Source organism: Ranitomeya variabilis, chromosome 3 (genome assembly GCF_051348905.1).
Source record: "Ranitomeya variabilis isolate aRanVar5 chromosome 3, aRanVar5.hap1, whole genome shotgun sequence".
Lineage (NCBI taxonomy): Eukaryota > Metazoa > Chordata > Amphibia > Anura > Dendrobatidae > Ranitomeya > Ranitomeya variabilis.
This window is the reverse complement of record NC_135234.1, coordinates 767875031-767891647: the sequence shown is the minus strand read 5'-3', so window position 1 is coordinate 767891647 and position 16617 is coordinate 767875031. Positions and strand designations below refer to the sequence as shown.

At 44.5% G+C, this 16617-nt stretch overlaps 2 protein-coding genes across 4 annotated transcripts in view; one reads left to right on the top strand and one right to left on the bottom strand.

Moving 5' to 3' along the window:
• LOC143817413 (protein XNDC1N-like) overlaps window positions 1–16617 on the top strand; it is a 126323-nt gene that overhangs the window by 74630 nt on the left and 35076 nt on the right. The window lies entirely within an intron of this gene.
• On the bottom strand, window positions 14004–16289 carry LOC143818621 (uncharacterized). Of its 3 annotated transcripts, XM_077299876.1 has the most exons (5): window positions 15963–16289; window positions 15803–15876; window positions 15587–15676; window positions 15301–15508; window positions 14004–15210 (listed from the first exon to the last, which is right to left on the bottom strand). In XM_077299876.1, exons 2-5 carry the CDS (start codon window positions 15824–15826, stop codon window positions 15059–15061), a joined length of 474 nt encoding a protein of 157 aa, XP_077155991.1. In that variant the 5' UTR covers window positions 15827–15876; window positions 15963–16289; the 3' UTR covers window positions 14004–15058. The 3 variants fall into 3 exon arrangements, with proteins under 3 accessions (XP_077155991.1, XP_077155990.1, XP_077155989.1); XM_077299875.1 differs by having other exon boundaries at window positions 14004–14943; window positions 15056–15210; window positions 15587–16289; XM_077299874.1 differs by having other exon boundaries at window positions 15587–16289.

Sequence of the window (16617 nt, the reverse complement as noted above, 5' to 3'; positions counted from 1 at the left end):
TGTTCATGTAAAGCTGCATGAACCAGTTCACTGCCTAAGTATGTAGCAGTACAGACACAGAGTGCTATTAACTGCATAAAGTGTATGAGAACATGATGCGAGGAACCTGATTATGGTTTGTTTTTTTTGTTTTTTTTAGAATGGGCCACACAGGGATGGTTAGGTTAATGCATTGAGGCGGTAGGCCAGTCTGAACAAATGAGTGTGGCCCATGTGCTTAACCTCCCTTTTCAATGGCTTCTCAAAAGCTACCCGGAGCTTCCGTATCTCCTTGTCAAGGTACACAGGCTGTGTGCCCATTTCATAAAGTCAGCTACAGATTCCGCCACACTTGCTCTGCTTCAGCAGCGTTTGCAGCTTCCAGCTCACCGACTGTTGTGTGATGTCCCCATGCATTGGAACTCTACACTGCAGATGTTGGAAAGATTTGTTAGCTGAAAAGGGCAGTTGTTGACTATCAGAATCAACAAGGTCATTGGTATTCAGACTCCACACATAAGACCTCGGGAGTGGACATGGATGTTAGACATATGTACTATCCTCCAAAACTTTGATCAACCAAGATGGTGAGTGGCGATGACACCATAATTAGCATCACCATCCCACTTCTCTGTGTTCTGAAATGCTCTCTGCTCACTATCAAAGAAGATGCATTGCAGACGGAGATTGATGAGATTGAGCAAGGAACCATATGTGGTGAATACACACAGCCCACCCACATCTCATCCCAATGTGGATTGGGTGACAATGAGGAAGAGGAGGAGAAAGAACAGGAGCTATTTTCATGCACTATAGACGGTACTACAAACACAACTGTCATACCATCTGTTCAGCTTGGATGGCCTGAGGACAGGGAGGAGGAGGACAGCATGGTCAGTAGTCCTCTTGGTGAGGACACAGAAGTCTTGCCTGTTAGCAGTCTGGCACGCATGGCTGAGTTTATGTTACGCTGCCTTTTCCGTGACCCTCGCATTCTCAAAAGTTTGGGTGACAGTCATTACTGGTTGGTGACACTTCTAGACCCACACTACAAGGAGAACTTTCTATCTCTTATTGCAGAGTCAGACAGGTGTACTAAAATGGTGCAGGACCAGAGGGCCCTTGTTGCAGAATTATTAAAAAAATTCCCATCTGAAAACGCTGGCGACAGAGGTCACAGTTCGTTGGCCAACCAAGGAGTACAGACAAGAGAATCAGAACTCCAATCCAGCAAAGGCAGGGGAAGACTGTAAAAGTTCAGGTAGAGTTTTCTCAGAGCCCCCATCGCACAGGTCCTGAGGCGTGAGGTACTCTCACAAGGAGTGCAAAGTTTTGGAAGATGCGGAGGGAGTACCTTGATGACTATACCAACATCCTCCTTGATTCCTCCGTGCCTTACAATTATTGCGTAACCAAGCTGGACACGTGGCATGAACTGTACGCCTTGGACGTCCTGGCCTGCCCTACGGCTAACATTTTGTCGGAGCGGGTATTTAGTGCCGCTGGGGGAATTATAACTGATAAGCGCATCCGCCTGTCAACTGAAAATGCTGACAGGCTGACTCTTATAAAAATGAACAAGGGCTGGATTGGGCCAGACTTCTGTACACCACTGAATGTTCAGTGAAAGAACTCTACTCCAGTGTCTTTTTTTGTTAACTCTATTACCATGCACCTCTTTACACCCACACATGGGTATACGCTTCGTGATTTCGCCTTTTTTTCTGTTGTCGTCCTCCTCCTTTTACTCATCCTCATCATCCACCACCATTACATCACCATGGTGACCGTGGTCCGTGATAGAACTGCCATTTTATTGTGTCAAAGGGTGTTTTTTATGCCCGTAAAAAAATGTTTACATACAGGTCCTTCTCAAAAAATTAGCATATAGTGTTAAATTTCATTATTTACCATAATGTAATGATTACAATTAAACTTTCATATATTATAGATTCATTATCCACCAACTGAAATTTGTCAGGTCTTTTATTGTTTTAATACTGATGATTTTGGCATACAACTCCTGATAACCCAAAAAACCTGTCTCAATAAATTAGCATATTTCACCCGGCCAATCAAATAAAAGTGTTTTTTAATACCAAACAAAAAAACCATCAAATAATAATGTTCAGTTATGCACTCAATACTTTGTCGGGAATCCTTTGGCAGAAATGACTGCTTCAATGCGGCGTGGCATGGAGGCAATCAGCCTGTGACACTGCTGAGATGTTATGGAGGCCCAGGATGCTTCAATAGCGGCCTTAAGCTCATCCAGAGTGTTGGGTCTTGCGTCTCTCAACTTTCTCTTCACAATATCCCACAGATTCTCTATGGGGTTCAGGTCAGGAGAGTTGGCAGGCCAATTGAGCACAGTAATACCATGGTCAGTAAACCATTTACCAGTGGTTTTGGCACTGTGAGCAGGTGCCAGGTCGTGCTGAAAAATGAAATCTTCATCTCCATAAAGCATTTCAGCCGATGGAAGCATGAAGTGCTCCAAAATCTCCTGATAGCTAGCTGCATTGACCCTGCCCTTGATGAAACACAGTGGACCAACACCAGCAGCTGACATGGCACCCCACACCATCACTGACTGTGGGTACTTGACACTGGACTTCAGGCATTTTGGCATTTCCTTCTCCCCAGTCTTCCTCCAGACTCTGGCACCCTGATTTCCGAATGACATGCAAAATTTGCTTTCATCAGAAAAAAGTACTTGGGACCACTTAGCAACAGTCCAGTGCTGCTTCTCTGTAGCCCAGGTCAGGCGCTTCTGCCGCTGTTACCTGGGGAATGCGGCACCTGTAGCCCATTTCCTGCACACGCCTGTGCACGGTGGCTCTGGATGTTTCCACACCAGACTCAGTCCACTGCTTCCTCAGGTTCCCCAAGGTCTGGAATCGGTCCTTCTCCACAATCTTCCTCAGGGTCCGGTCACCTCTTCTCGTTGTACAGCGTTTTCTGCCACATTGTTTCCTTCCAACAGACTTACCATTGAGGTGCCTTGATACAGCACTCTGGGAACAGCCTATTTGTTGAGAAATTTCTTTCTGGGTCTTACCCTCTTGCTTGAGGGTGTCAATGATGGCCTTCTTGACATCTGTCAGGTCGCTAGTCTTACCCATGATGGGGGTTTTGAGTAATGAACCAGGCAGGGAGTTTTTAAAAGCCTCAGGTATCTTTTGCATGTGTTTAGAGTTAATTAGTTGATTCAGAAGATTAGGGTAATAGGTCATTTAGAGAACCTTTTCTTGATATGCTAATTTATTGAGACAGGTTTTTTGGGTTATCAGGAGTTGTAGGCCAAAATCATCAGTATTAAAACAATAAAAGACCTGACAAAATTCAGTTGGTGGATAATGAATCTATAATATATGAAAGTTTAAGTGTAATCATTACATTATGGTAAATAATGAAATTTAACACTATATGCTAATTTTTTGAGAAGGACCTGTATTATGTTGATGTGTATCCCCCAGGGGCAAATGTTTGTCAGCCCATACACTTAGTGTATGGGCATTACAAGTATAGAAGACCCGCTCCTTTAAATTGGGAAAATAATTTTTAGGAGGACATCCTCCACATCTCTTCAGACACTACCAATAGATCACCAGGCTGAACGTGTTCCGTGATGCAACAGCCAAGTTATTGTGTTAAAGAGTGTTTATGATGCCCGTAAAAAATATATTTACACAGTATGTTGATGTGTACCCCCCAGGGGCACATTTTTTTTTAAGAAGCCCTCCTCCACGTCTCTTCCAAGGGGGATTAGGGTGCATGCAAATTTGGAGCAGGCCTTGCATTCACTGCATAGCCAAACAGTATGAGAGACTCAGTTCCTAATAATGGGAACTGTAGGGGTTCGTTACTCTGCTTCAACAATGTGGAGCGCCCCCAGATGCAGGGCCGCGGGGTACTCGGTACCGGGCCTCTCTGTCTCGGTCTTGGGGTTGTCACGGTGGCCTTACCCGGTCCGTGACCCTGCTAAGGGGCGTCCAATTAAAGGTGGTGGTGTGTGATGCGATGAATAACGAAGACACAGGGTTGCAGTCTCTTTACCTCTTTACTGAAGGCTTTGGGATCCGCAATCCAGAACACTGCTAACAGGGCTGGCTGAGACCGGCCGGTCCGAAGGCACATCCAGAGTTCCCTTTGCAGGTGGAAATCAGTGCCTAGCTACTAGCGACTGGGTGTTGTAGTACTTCCCTGCTGAGCACCACGGGATAGTCCTCACAATTGTCGTGTCTGTTTCTGATGTCCTTTCTCTCTCCGTCCCCCAGATGATATGGATAGGATGCACCCGTATGACGGGGTAGGCCTGGAGTTATTTTATAGGGACCCTAGAGACGCCCCTCTCCCACAATTGCCTCCGTTGTCTTCATTAGGTGATTTAGGTGAGGCAGCCAACCTATAATTAACTGCCCTGCCGTTGGTTTGAAGTAATGCTTAGAGCCCAATACTTCCTCGGTGTTCCGGCCACGCGCCTCAGTAGGATGTTGCCACGATCTTAGGGCACGACTCCTACTGGTTCTCTCGCCTTTGTGCTGTGATCTCGTTTCTCACTTCTCCACAATATACTTAGCTTCGTGTCCTTTCTTAAGATGCCGCCACAAGGTAGTGCAGGCGCGGCTCCGTAACAATCTGTCCTATTCGCTAGGCCACTGTCAGGATCCCACCCCTGACAGGGACCCCCCTGAATCTTCCCAAGCAACGCTCTTCTCTCACTAGATGTTACCTGGGCAAAACCCAGTCAGCTTCTCCCTAACTTCCTATCCAACCCACCAGTTTTACCCGAGTGTGAGGAGTGGCCTAATACATAGAACCCTTTGCTCCCCCTGGTGGCCGGAGTGTGAAGTGTAATGTGTAACTGTGATACCTGGTCAGGTGAACTCCTTTAGTGCCATCAGATGTAACATGACTCCCCTTAGTGGCAGAGCGACGTTACTGCAACGACCAGGTCTCTGGGGCGCTGCAAATGCAATTCTCCATTTTTGGTTCTTCATCCTCAACACTGACATTCTCCAATACAGGTTCTTCAGGCTTAATACCGCAATTCACTGCATAGTCAAACAGTATGGGAGTACCAACTTCCTAATAATGGGAACTTTGGTGTCATGTGGCCATCCACTGCGTCGGTTCAAAGGGTTATTGGGGTGCATGTAACTTTGGGGCAGGGCAGGCCTTGCATTGAATGCATAAGCTAACATTATGGGAGTAGCAAATTAAGAAAAATTGGAACTTTGGTTTCATGTGGCCTTCCAGGACATCTGTTCAATGGGTTATTAGGGTGCATCCAAATTTGGGTCATGCCTTGCATTCAATGCGTAGGCAATAACAGTACAGGAGACACACTGTTTAATAATGGGAACAACAAAGCCCAGCCAGCTGATGGCTCTCTAAGAATAGGGAGGACAAACTGCTGTCCCTTTAAGAAGATTAAAGTCCGCCTGATGGCCCTCCTCCTTTAATAGTCCCACCTTCATAAATGAAACAGGATGTGTCTGATGATGTGTCACACACCACATGGCCAGCTAAGGTTGTTCAATGTTACAATGACATTTCCCAGTGAATGCATTTGTCTTGGCTGAAAACAATGTTAAAGATGAAAAACGCATCAAAAACGCTGCGTGTGAACATAGCTCAAGTGGTGGAGGAACATTTTTGTTTTGGGTTATTTATTTTGCCTTAGGCTACTTTCACACTAGCGTTTTTCTGCAGATGTCAAAATGCGTCGTTTTGTGTAAAAAACGGATGCGTCAAAAATAGTGAAAAACGGATGCAATGCATACAGCATTTCGACAGATCCGTCGCAAATCTGCTAAACTGTTCCGTCGAAATACTGTATGCGTTGCATCCGTTTTTACCAACCGTTGCATCCGTTTTTACCATCCGTTTTTACAACGGATCTGTTTTTAAAATGGGAGTCTTCCAAATTTGATTGGCTACTGGAAAATAGGGAAAACTATATACTGACTGTTTTTACAGCCCATCTTTGAAAGGGTTTAGTTTAGTGGCAGAGATGGAAGGTGTATTTGGTAGGATTGCGAGTGTGGTAACTGGTGTGATATTTGAGACAAATCACCTGGATATTATAGTGCGGGAGAAGGAGGCGGCAGCAGAAAGACGGAGGATGCTTCTGCAGCAACGGAGACGGAGACGACTATGGATACATCCTATAAATGAACTGCGGATGACCAGGGGTGTCCAGTCCACTCTCTACCTGGAGTTGTGGCAGAACCCAGACAAATTTTTCAATTATGTACGGATGAGGATGGAGCATTTTGATTATTTGCTGGAAAAACTTGGGGATGTCATCCAAAGGCAGGACACACGGAGGAGGCTTGCCATCACACCGGCGGAGCGGCTGATGGTTACACTGCGGTAAGCCTCTGTTTTTTATGTCATAGCTCATGTTTAATGTCATATAACATACTCCCGGTACTTACCTACACGCAACCTCCGATCCTCACAAGATCTCCTCCTCTACTCCCCTCTTATCTCCTCTTCACACAATCGTATACAAGATTTCTCTCGCGTATCACCCCTACTCTGGAACCCTCTACCACAACACATCAGACTCTCAACTACCATCGAAACCTTCAAAAGGAACCTGAAGACCCACCTCTTCCGACAAGCCTACAACCTGCAGTAACCACCGATCGACCAAACCGCTGCATGACCAGCTCCATCCTCACCTACTGTATCCTCACCCATCCCTTGTAGATTGTGAGCCCTCGCGGGCAGGGTCCTCACTCCTCCTGTACCAGTTATGACTTGTATTGTTTAAGATTATTGTACTTGTTTTATTATGTATACCCCTCCTCACATGTAAAGCGCCATGGAATAAATGGCGCTATAACAATAAATAATAATACTGCAGAAATTACTGTACTGAAACATTGCGTTGCATTTTCTGCAGCATGTTATTTTTTATTGTTTGTGGACATTACACTGTTTTACACGTGTTTCATGCAGTTTTTATTGTGCGTCCCGTCAGAACAAAAATTTCCACAGTGCTATTTATTGAAACTTTACCATGAAACAAAAAATTTAAAAATGTTGTTGGTCTGTGCAATTTTTTCTAACATATTTTTTTTTTTTCACAGCTTCCTTGCTACGGGTGAATCCCTGACTTCACTCCATTATCAATTCCGGCTTGGCATTTCTACAATTTCCGGAATAGTGAAAGAGACCTGACGGGCTATCTGGGATAATTTACAGCAGGAGTATATCCCCCAACCAACAATGGACATCTGGCTGACAAGTGCAGAACTGTTTGAGGAACTGTGCCATTTCCCAAGTTGTGTTGGTGCCGTCGATGGGAAACACATCAGGATTGCTAAACCGGCAGGAACAGGCTCTGAGTACTACAACTACAAGAAATAGTTCTCCATTGTACTCATGGCTATAGCAGACGCCAACTGAAAATTGCTGGCTGTGGACATAGGAGCCTATGGCCGGTCCAATGACTCACAAGTATTCAAAAACTCTCCGATGGGCCGTTGCTTGTATGCAGATACATATGATTTCCCACCAGCCAGACCACTCCCGGGAACAAGTGGACCACCCATGCCATATGTATGTGTAGGTGATGAGGCTTTTCAGCTATCGCCGCACCTACTTAAACCATATGGTAGCCAAGACTTAAACAGAACAAAACCGAAGTTAGGATTCTTAGTTGGAATGTTAGAGGGATGAAATCCCCAGTAAAAAGACAGGCAATTTTTTCTTTTATTGCGGATCATAAGCCAACGGTAATCTGTCTGCAGGAGACGCATCTTACCCGAGAGACACTCAATATTCTAGATAAGAGATGGATATTGGCGGGATATCACTCCACTTATTCCCAGTATTCCAGAGGGGTTAGTATACTAATTGGACGGGGTGCTCAGTTTTCATGTAATCAGGTGGTGGTGGACGAAGAGGGGCGGTTTGTTATTTTATGTTGTACCTTGTCTGCAGTTACAATGACACTCATATCTTTATATATTCCTCCGCCATATAGTAGTAAGATCATATATCAAATTCTTACTATTTTGAGAGGTTTTCCAGGGGTCCCATATTTAGTGGTGGGTGATTTCAATAACATTTTAGATGCCCATTGGGATAGAGGTAATCACGCACCTATAAAACCGGAAGGTAATTGCACACCATTTGGGGCGCTCCTGCGAGAACTAGCTTTAACTGATCTGTGGAGATGCAGGAATCCCGAGGTGTATCAGTATTCATGTTTTTCTCCTACTTTTACTTCTCTATCTCGTATCGATCTGGCCTTGGGGGATGGTCTCATGCTGGGGAAAATTAAAAATGTTGAATATTTGCCAAGGACAGTGTCGGACCATTCACCCCTGTCCATTGTGATCAAGGGGGATGACGTGGTGTCACGGGGTAGGCCTTTGTGGCGCTTAAATCCATTTTGGTTGCAGCTAGTGGATAAGACAGATACAGGTCCTTCTCAAAAAATTAGCATATAGTGTTAAATTTCATTATTTACCATAATGTAATGATTACACTTAAACTTTCATATATTATAGATTCATTATCCACCAACTGAATTTTGTCAGGTCTTTTATTGTTTTAATACTGATGATTTTGGCCTACAACTCCTGATAACCCAAAAAACCTGTCTCAATAAATTAGCATATCAAGAAAAGGTTCTCTAAATGACCTATTACCCTAATCTTCTGAATCAACTAATTAACTCTAAACACATGCAAAAGATACCTGAGGCTTTTAAAAACTCCCTGCCTGGTTCATTACTCAAAACCCCCATCATGGGTAAGACTAGCGACCTGACAGATGTCAAGAAGGCCATCATTGACACCCTCAAGCAAGAGGGTAAGACCCAGAAAGAAATTTCTCAACAAATAGGCTGTTCCCAGAGTGCTGTATCAAGGCACCTCAATGGTAAGTCTGTTGGAAGGAAACAATGTGGCAGAAAACGCTGTACAACGAGAAGAGGTGACCGGACCCTGAGGAAGATTGTGGAGAAGGACCGATTCCAGACCTTGGGGAACCTGAGGAAGCAGTGGACTGAGTCTGGTGTGGAAACATCCAGAGCCACCGTGCACAGGCGTGTGCAGGAAATGGGCTACAGGTGCCGCATTCCCCAGGTAACAGCGGCAGAAGCGCCTGACCTGGGCTACAGAGAAGCAGCACTGGACTGTTGCTAAGTGGTCCCAAGTACTTTTTTCTGATGAAAGCAAATTTTGCATGTCATTCGGAAATCAAGGTGCCAGAGTCTGGAGGAAGACTGAGGAGAAGGAAATGCCAAAATGCCTGAAGTCCAGTGTCAAGTACCCACAGTCAGTGATGGTGTGGGGTGCCATGTCAGCTGCTGGTGTTGGTCCACTGTGTTTCATCAAGGGCAGGGTCAATGCAGCTAGCTATCAGGAGATTTTGGAGCACTTCATGCTTCCATCGGCTGAAATGCTTTATGGAGATGAAGATTTCATTTTTCAGCACGACCTGGCACCTGCTCACAGTGCCAAAACCACTGGTAAATGGTTTACTGACCATGGTATTACTGTGCTCAATTGGCCTGCCAACTCTCCTGACCTGAACCCCATAGAGAATCTGTGGGATATTGTGAAGAGAAAGTTGAGAGACGCAAGACCCAACACTCTGGATGAGCTTAAGGCCGCTATTGAAGCATCCTGGGCCTCCATAACATCTCAGCAGTGTCACAGGCTGATTGCCTCCATGCCACGCCGCATTGAAGCAGTCATTTCTGCCAAAGGATTCCCGACAAAGTATTGAGTGCATAACTGAACATTATTATTTGATGGTTTTTTTGTTTGGTATTAAAAAACACTTTTATTTGATTGGCCGGGTGAAATATGCTAATTTATTGAGACAGGTTTTTTGGGTTATCAGGAGTTGTATGCCAAAATCATCAGTATTAAAACAATAAAAGACCTGACAAATTTCAGTTGGTGGATAATGAATCTATAATATATGAAAGTTTAATTGTAATCATTACATTATGGTAAATAATGAAATTTAACACTATATGCTAATTTTTTGAGAAGGACCTGTATGTTCACCTCGGAATTACAGGAATTCCTTCAGTTTAATGAGAACTCAGCCTCTAGTCTGGTGGTGTGGGAGACTCTGAAGGCATACTTGCGTGGTATGTTTATTCGCGAGATTTCAAAGATTAAGTCTAGTTCAAGACAAAAATCTAAACTTGTACTTCAGGAGTTGGAGGCTGCAGAGGGGGCTTTCTCAATGCAGGTCACCCCTAACACACAGAGGAGATTTAGGGATGCTCAGTCACGAGTGACCAAAATGACTCTAGAGGCGGCCGCGCAGAAACGTATGTTCCAATCAACCCAATTCTTTGAAAGTGCAGAGAGTGTGGGGCACCTACTCTCGGTTATAACGTCAGCACAAAAAGGGTCCTCGTTCATACCTGGGCTCAGTGGTGGGGATGGGACACTTATTACGGATTCACCGGGAATTCTAAGGATTTTGAGGGCCTTTTACACTAACTTGTATTCCTCTCATTTTGGGGCTTCCACGGAAGAGCTTGCGGACTTTTTAGAAGCCGCCAGGCTCCCGCAACTTTCTGATGCGGATAGAGCTTTGTTAGATGAACCTTTGGGTTTAGATGAGCTTGAAGAGGCTCTGAACACTATTTCTAATAACAAATCACCGGGGGTGGATGGTATACCAGTGGAGGTCTATAAAAAATATAAGTCGGTTCTACTCCCAATATTATTGACTACACTTAATGATAGCCTCGGGCTTGGGGTCCTTCCGCCTTCTATGCGGGAAGCTATTATTACTGTCTTACCAAAAAAAGATAGGGATCCTACCCTCCCGGCCTCGTATAGACCAATTTCCCTTCTGACAGTAGATATTAAGCTATTAGCAAAGGTGTTGGCCATTCGTCTTTCAAAAGTCGTGGAATCTCTAATACACTCGGATCAGACGGGATTCATGCCTCATAAGTCAACGGCCCTAAATGTTAGAAGACTATATCTCAATATGCAAGTGGGGGCAGACAATGTGGGGAGGAGGGCAGTTCTGTCCCTTGATGCCGCTAAGGCGTTTGACAGCGTGGAATGGAAATACCTGTTTGCTACGCTTCAGTGCATGGGTTTTGGTCCAGGCTTTATTGGTTGGATTAAGCTTTTGTACTCAGAACCGTCAGCAAGAATACGAGCAAATGGACTGCTGTCTGAGTCCTTCAATCTGTATAGGGGTACGAGGCAAGGTTGTCCTCTGTCTCCGCTGCTTTTCGCCCTGGCGGTGGAGCCTTTGGCTTCAAGGATAAGGCTTAGCCCAGAAATTGAAGGGTTTAGATACGGGACATTAGAGGAGAAAGTGGCTCTCTACGCCGATGACATTCTCCTGTTTTTGGCTGACTCTGACGAATCGCTCAATGGCGTAATGTCACTTTTTGCTGCGTTTGGGGCTATATCGGGTTTGGCCATAAATTGGGAAAAGTCTGCTATTTTACCATTAGACCCAACTGTGGTTAGAGCTCCACAGGTGCCAGTAGTGTCATGTTTTAAATACCTGGGTATTAATATATCAAACAACATATTAGCTTATGAACACTTAAATCTTTCCCCACTTGTGGCTAGGATTAAACAGAAGATTAAGGCCTGGGCTAAGTTACATTTGTCAATAGTTGGGAGAGTGAACCTGTTGAAAATGGTGATTATGCCTCAGCTTTTATATGTTCTTCATAACTCCCCAATTTGGCTTCCCCAAAATAGGTTCTTTAAAATTAATGCACTGTTTAGGGAACTTATATGGTTGAAAAAGGGTGCGAGAATTAAGTTAGAGCACTTACAAAGGAGTAAGGAGGAAGGAGGGTTGGCATTGCCTAACCCTTGGCTATATTTTTTATCTTCCCAGTGTCAACATCTGGCAAGTAGAGTGGAGGACACATCTGTGGAAATAGGGGGAGGTCGAGGGATTCTTCAGTTTCTCGGGGGTCGGGGTCCCCTATTGTCTAAGTTAGAGGCAAATAAATTTAAACCGTGGGTGTCTAAATTTCCGACGGTAATGCTTATGGTCAAAGTGTGGGGTAAAATTAAAAGTTTAAGGGGAATTACTGGGTTCACAAGGTATACCCCTATATGGGATAATCCATATCTGCCGCAATTGAGGACACTGAAGGGGTTTGCGCAATGGCGACGAGTGGGTATCTGGTGGCTCTCACAGCTGATAGATGGGGGTGTCTTTACATCATTTGAGGACTTACGAAGGGAGTTCTCACTTCAGCATTCTATGTTTTATCAGTATTTACAAGTAAGACACGCTTATATAATGCAGACTCATATACACCCTATTATTATACATCATGATACTGTTATTAATAGGCTCGGTTTACAGGCATCTACAAGGGGACTAATTTCATTCGTGTACGGGGAGCTCCTCTCGAGGGCGCTATTAGGTCACCCGATGACTGCATTGGCGAAATGGGAACATCAAGTGGGGGGGATTTCGGTAGATCAATGGGAGTCAATAATGCAAATGATCCCTAAGTTGTCTCTCAGTGAGCCTAACCGTCTGTCTCAACTATATATCCTTTATAGGGTTTATAGGACTCCTAAGTGGCTGTTTGATTTAGGTCTAAGGCCAAATTCAAAATGTCCCAAGTGTACGCTCGATAATGCAGATATCCTACATATGTTCTGGACGTGTCCCTGTATACAAATATTCTGGATTATGGTTCTCAACTTAATATATATGGCCACAGAGCAGGATATTCCCAGAGATCCTATTGTCTGTGTGCTTGGATATGTTGAGGAGGCGGGAGGAGATGATCATTCACAAATAGCTGTTGCCAGAATGCTTTTTACTGCTAGAAAATTAATAGCATATCACTGGATCTCAGATAAAGTTCCCACGAGGAAGGAGTATGTAAATAAGCTAAACCTCATACTATGCAGAGAGAAGGCCATTTATCTTAAACGGGGTAGACCGGCAGTGTTTGAGAAAATTTGGGCAGGATGGTTGAATGTTCCAGGCTTACCGTCTGTAAGTTTATTCTCGTGATACCATGTTTATATCACCCTGAAAGTGATTTAGTTGTACTCCATGACTGGTGCCTTGGGATATGTGCCTTATCTATGTCTGTATTTTTCTTGTGATATATTTTATCATTGGACCAGGGTTGGGGGGGGGGGGGGGGGAGTTGTTGGGAATGGGAAAAGACTGTGGGGTATTTTGGAAAAAATTCTGTTATGTTCTGAAAACTTTAATAAAAAATATCTGATTTAAAAAAAAAAAAAAACAGAACAAAACCGGTATTTAATTACCGCCTTACTCGAGCCAGAAGAGTGGTCGAGTGTGCTTATGGAATATTGACGGCAAAGTGGAGAGTTCTGCTGACTGCAATAAAACTGCAAACCCACACAGTAGACGAGGTTGTTACGGCCTGTGTGGTGCTCCATAACTTTGTACTTTCCAAGGAGCCTGTTTCCGTTGATGAAGAAGGATTGGAGACAACCTTGTAGGATTACCGCAGCAGCTCTGTTCGCTCCACAGGTTCTGTTACCAGGATGAGGGACCATTTTGTGGAGTATTTTGTGTCACCTGTTGGGCGGGTTCCATGGCAAGACAACATTGTGTGACATGTTTATTTCATGGATTTATGTTTCTGTACACATTGTGTTTCCCCAAAAAAAAAAACAGTTTCCAAAAGTGTGGTTTTCTTGGTAATAAACCCAATATGTTATACCTTTAAACGTGTGGTGTTTATATATTTTTTACCTTTTTTTTAGTTACCATATTACCTAAATGAAGGCACATACACAAAAAGAGTAGAGTTTAAATCAAAATGAATTTTATTTGAATTCTCTTTTTTTGTAAAAACATTATATTTTTTGTAAAAAATATATATATTTTTTTAAAATAATCAGTTCTTTCCAACTTTTTTTTTTGTAAAATTCTAAACATTAAAAACAACACATTAGTTTTACAGGTCTTCAAAGTGTGGGGTGGAGATACTAGCGGAGGAGGGGCTGGAAGGTTGGACCGCATCGATAGGTGGGGAAAGACTACTGGGTTGGGGTGCAGTGGAAGGGGGGGGGGGTAAAAGCAGGAGGCTGACCAGAGGGGGGTGGTGTTGGGGTAGGTGGCATACTTAATGGGGAAGGAAAGATGGGCAAGGAAGAAAACAGTGGGGAAGACATTTGGTTTGTTGGCCGGGATGGGAATTGGGACTGGGTTGGGAATTGGGACTGGCTTGGGTATTGGGACTGGCTTGAGTTTTGGGACTGGGTTTGGTAATGGGGGGCCTGGTGTGGAAATTGGGAATGGGATGGGGCCTGGTGTGGAAATTGGGAATGGGATGGGGCCTGGTGTGGAAATGGGGCCTGGGGTGGAAATGTTGTAGTGGCTGTGTGGGGAGGTGTGGGGGTAGTTTGGGGTTCGGACAGGGCCTTAAGTAGAGCATCATGGCAGCTATTCATTACCCGCATCTGCTGCTCAAAAGAAAGCTTTTCCATGCTCCTGAGCATGGATTGAAAAAAAAGGTTGGCTGGAGACTGACTTACATCTGAATGCAGCCTATCCAAGCGATTGCTGGTTTCACGGCTGGTTTCACTGATGCGTGCTTGCACCATGCTGAAACCAGCAGTCACTTGCTCTCCCAAAATTTTGAAAGAGCTTTGGAAGGCTGCATTCAGATGTAAGAACTCAGGAACATAGCTCCTTTCCTGACTCCTCTGTCGCTGCCGCCACGAACCTAATGGTGATCTAGAGGTGGCAGGATCAGAGAGGTGGGGTAAAGGGAACGCTAACTGTTGAGCATCAGATTCAAGTTAGGAAGGCTGCAATGATGCTCCAGTGCTTGGGGCGGCGGAAGTGGAGGGGACAGAGGGGTCAGATGAGGGGTCAGAGGTGTGGGGCTTACCGACGTGGCCCTCGGTGGCGGACTCGTGAGAGATCGCTCCAGAGGGCGCCGAGGTAGATGCAGGCGCCCGATGGCTGCAGACGGTGCTGTGAAAGAAAAAACAAAAACAATTAATATATTGATAGTAAAAAGCCCTGACTGAAACCAAACAAAGTTAGACAGGTTAACATGGTTATTAGTGGGCTGTAGAATACTTACGCTCTACTCAGCATGGTTTCCCTGAGGAAGGACAGGGCCATACTTGTATTTAGTCCTTCTCCTTCCTGCTGAGCCACTCGGGGCCTGCATCTCCAGGTTAAACTCCCTCTTGAAGCGATCCCTCAGTGACCGCCACCGCTTCCTAACCTTTCCACCTGTGAAGACAAGAATAAAAAGAAAAAAAAAATTGTTAATTACAATACATTACATTCAGCTCAAAACATCACTGAAAAGTGAATACTTACATTCTGTACTCTGCTGCTGTGGATGAAGGTCCTCCCTCCTCGGCAATACATTCTGGCATACTTCCTCCCAGAGCCGACGGGTCACATGGGTATCAGCATGCCTGCGGTCAGCCATGTTCCACAGCGGCTCCCGCTCACGAACCTCCTCAATGAGGCGGTCCACATCAATACTGTCATCCATATCTGCGTCGGGAGCACGCTGTGTGGACTGTGAAAATAAAGAAAAAAAAATTAGTACACTGAAACAAAAAACAACCAAGAGAAGAAATAAAATATTACAACTCACCGATGGCCGACCGCGGCGACGATTACGACGACTCTGGGAGCGGCTGGGAGAACCTTCACGGTGTTGAGAATGTGCAGCAGCAGCAGGAGACTGAAAAAAAAGGAAAATAATTATCTTTAATGTAGGCATATGTTTTATGTGTTCAGTTATGTATGAAGATCTGTTTTGTGTTTGGTGCAGTGTGATGTGTGAAGCAACTGTTTCGCCACAACTTACACTCGGTCCCTCCGCTACTTGCATCTCTCCACCGTCTCGTCCCCTTCTGACAGCTCCTCATCTGATTCAGCTTCCTGTTTAAACATAATTAATGCATGTAGTGATTATCAAAAATGAAAAGTATAAAAACAAAACCATTTTAATTTTTTTGTTAACTTACCGATACACGCTGTTGCTCTGGAGTAGGGCTGTCAGAAGAGGACATTGTGGCTGTGGTCCCTGGTGGCTCTGTAAGTAAAAAGACACTTGCAATCTGCTATACACATTGAATTGGCAGATTTAGGGTCTTCAAAACTTACTTAAACAATTCCAGATGTGTGCACGTCTGGGTGGGTCTGGGTGGTCACTGTGGGATAGCTTTGGTACCTGGTGGATCTGTAGGTATAATGAATTTATAGTTAGACCACCCCCCGAACTAGGTAATGTTTAACGATAACCACCCTGCTAAAATGATGTGAGCAATGTTCATGCAGGCGAACACCCAAACCCAAAAACAAACACACCCGGTGCGCCTAACCATTTCCACGCACAAAAAATAAATAAATAAATTGAAATGTGAACCCACCATGTTAAAAGATATTTGCCACATATTTTATTTTCAGATAGCCCTTGAAAAATTCCCCTCCCCCAAAAAAACCTTTAAAGTATTACCTTTATTAAAAAATAAACCCTCAACTGTTATGATCCGGTGACCTTGGAGCCGCATGAGACTTTCTCTGGAGTAGGTGGTACCTGTACTGACCGCAAACCCTAAACTAACACCGCAACTAGAAGTAGCCGTGGGGTGTACCTAACACATCCTAGACACCTCGACA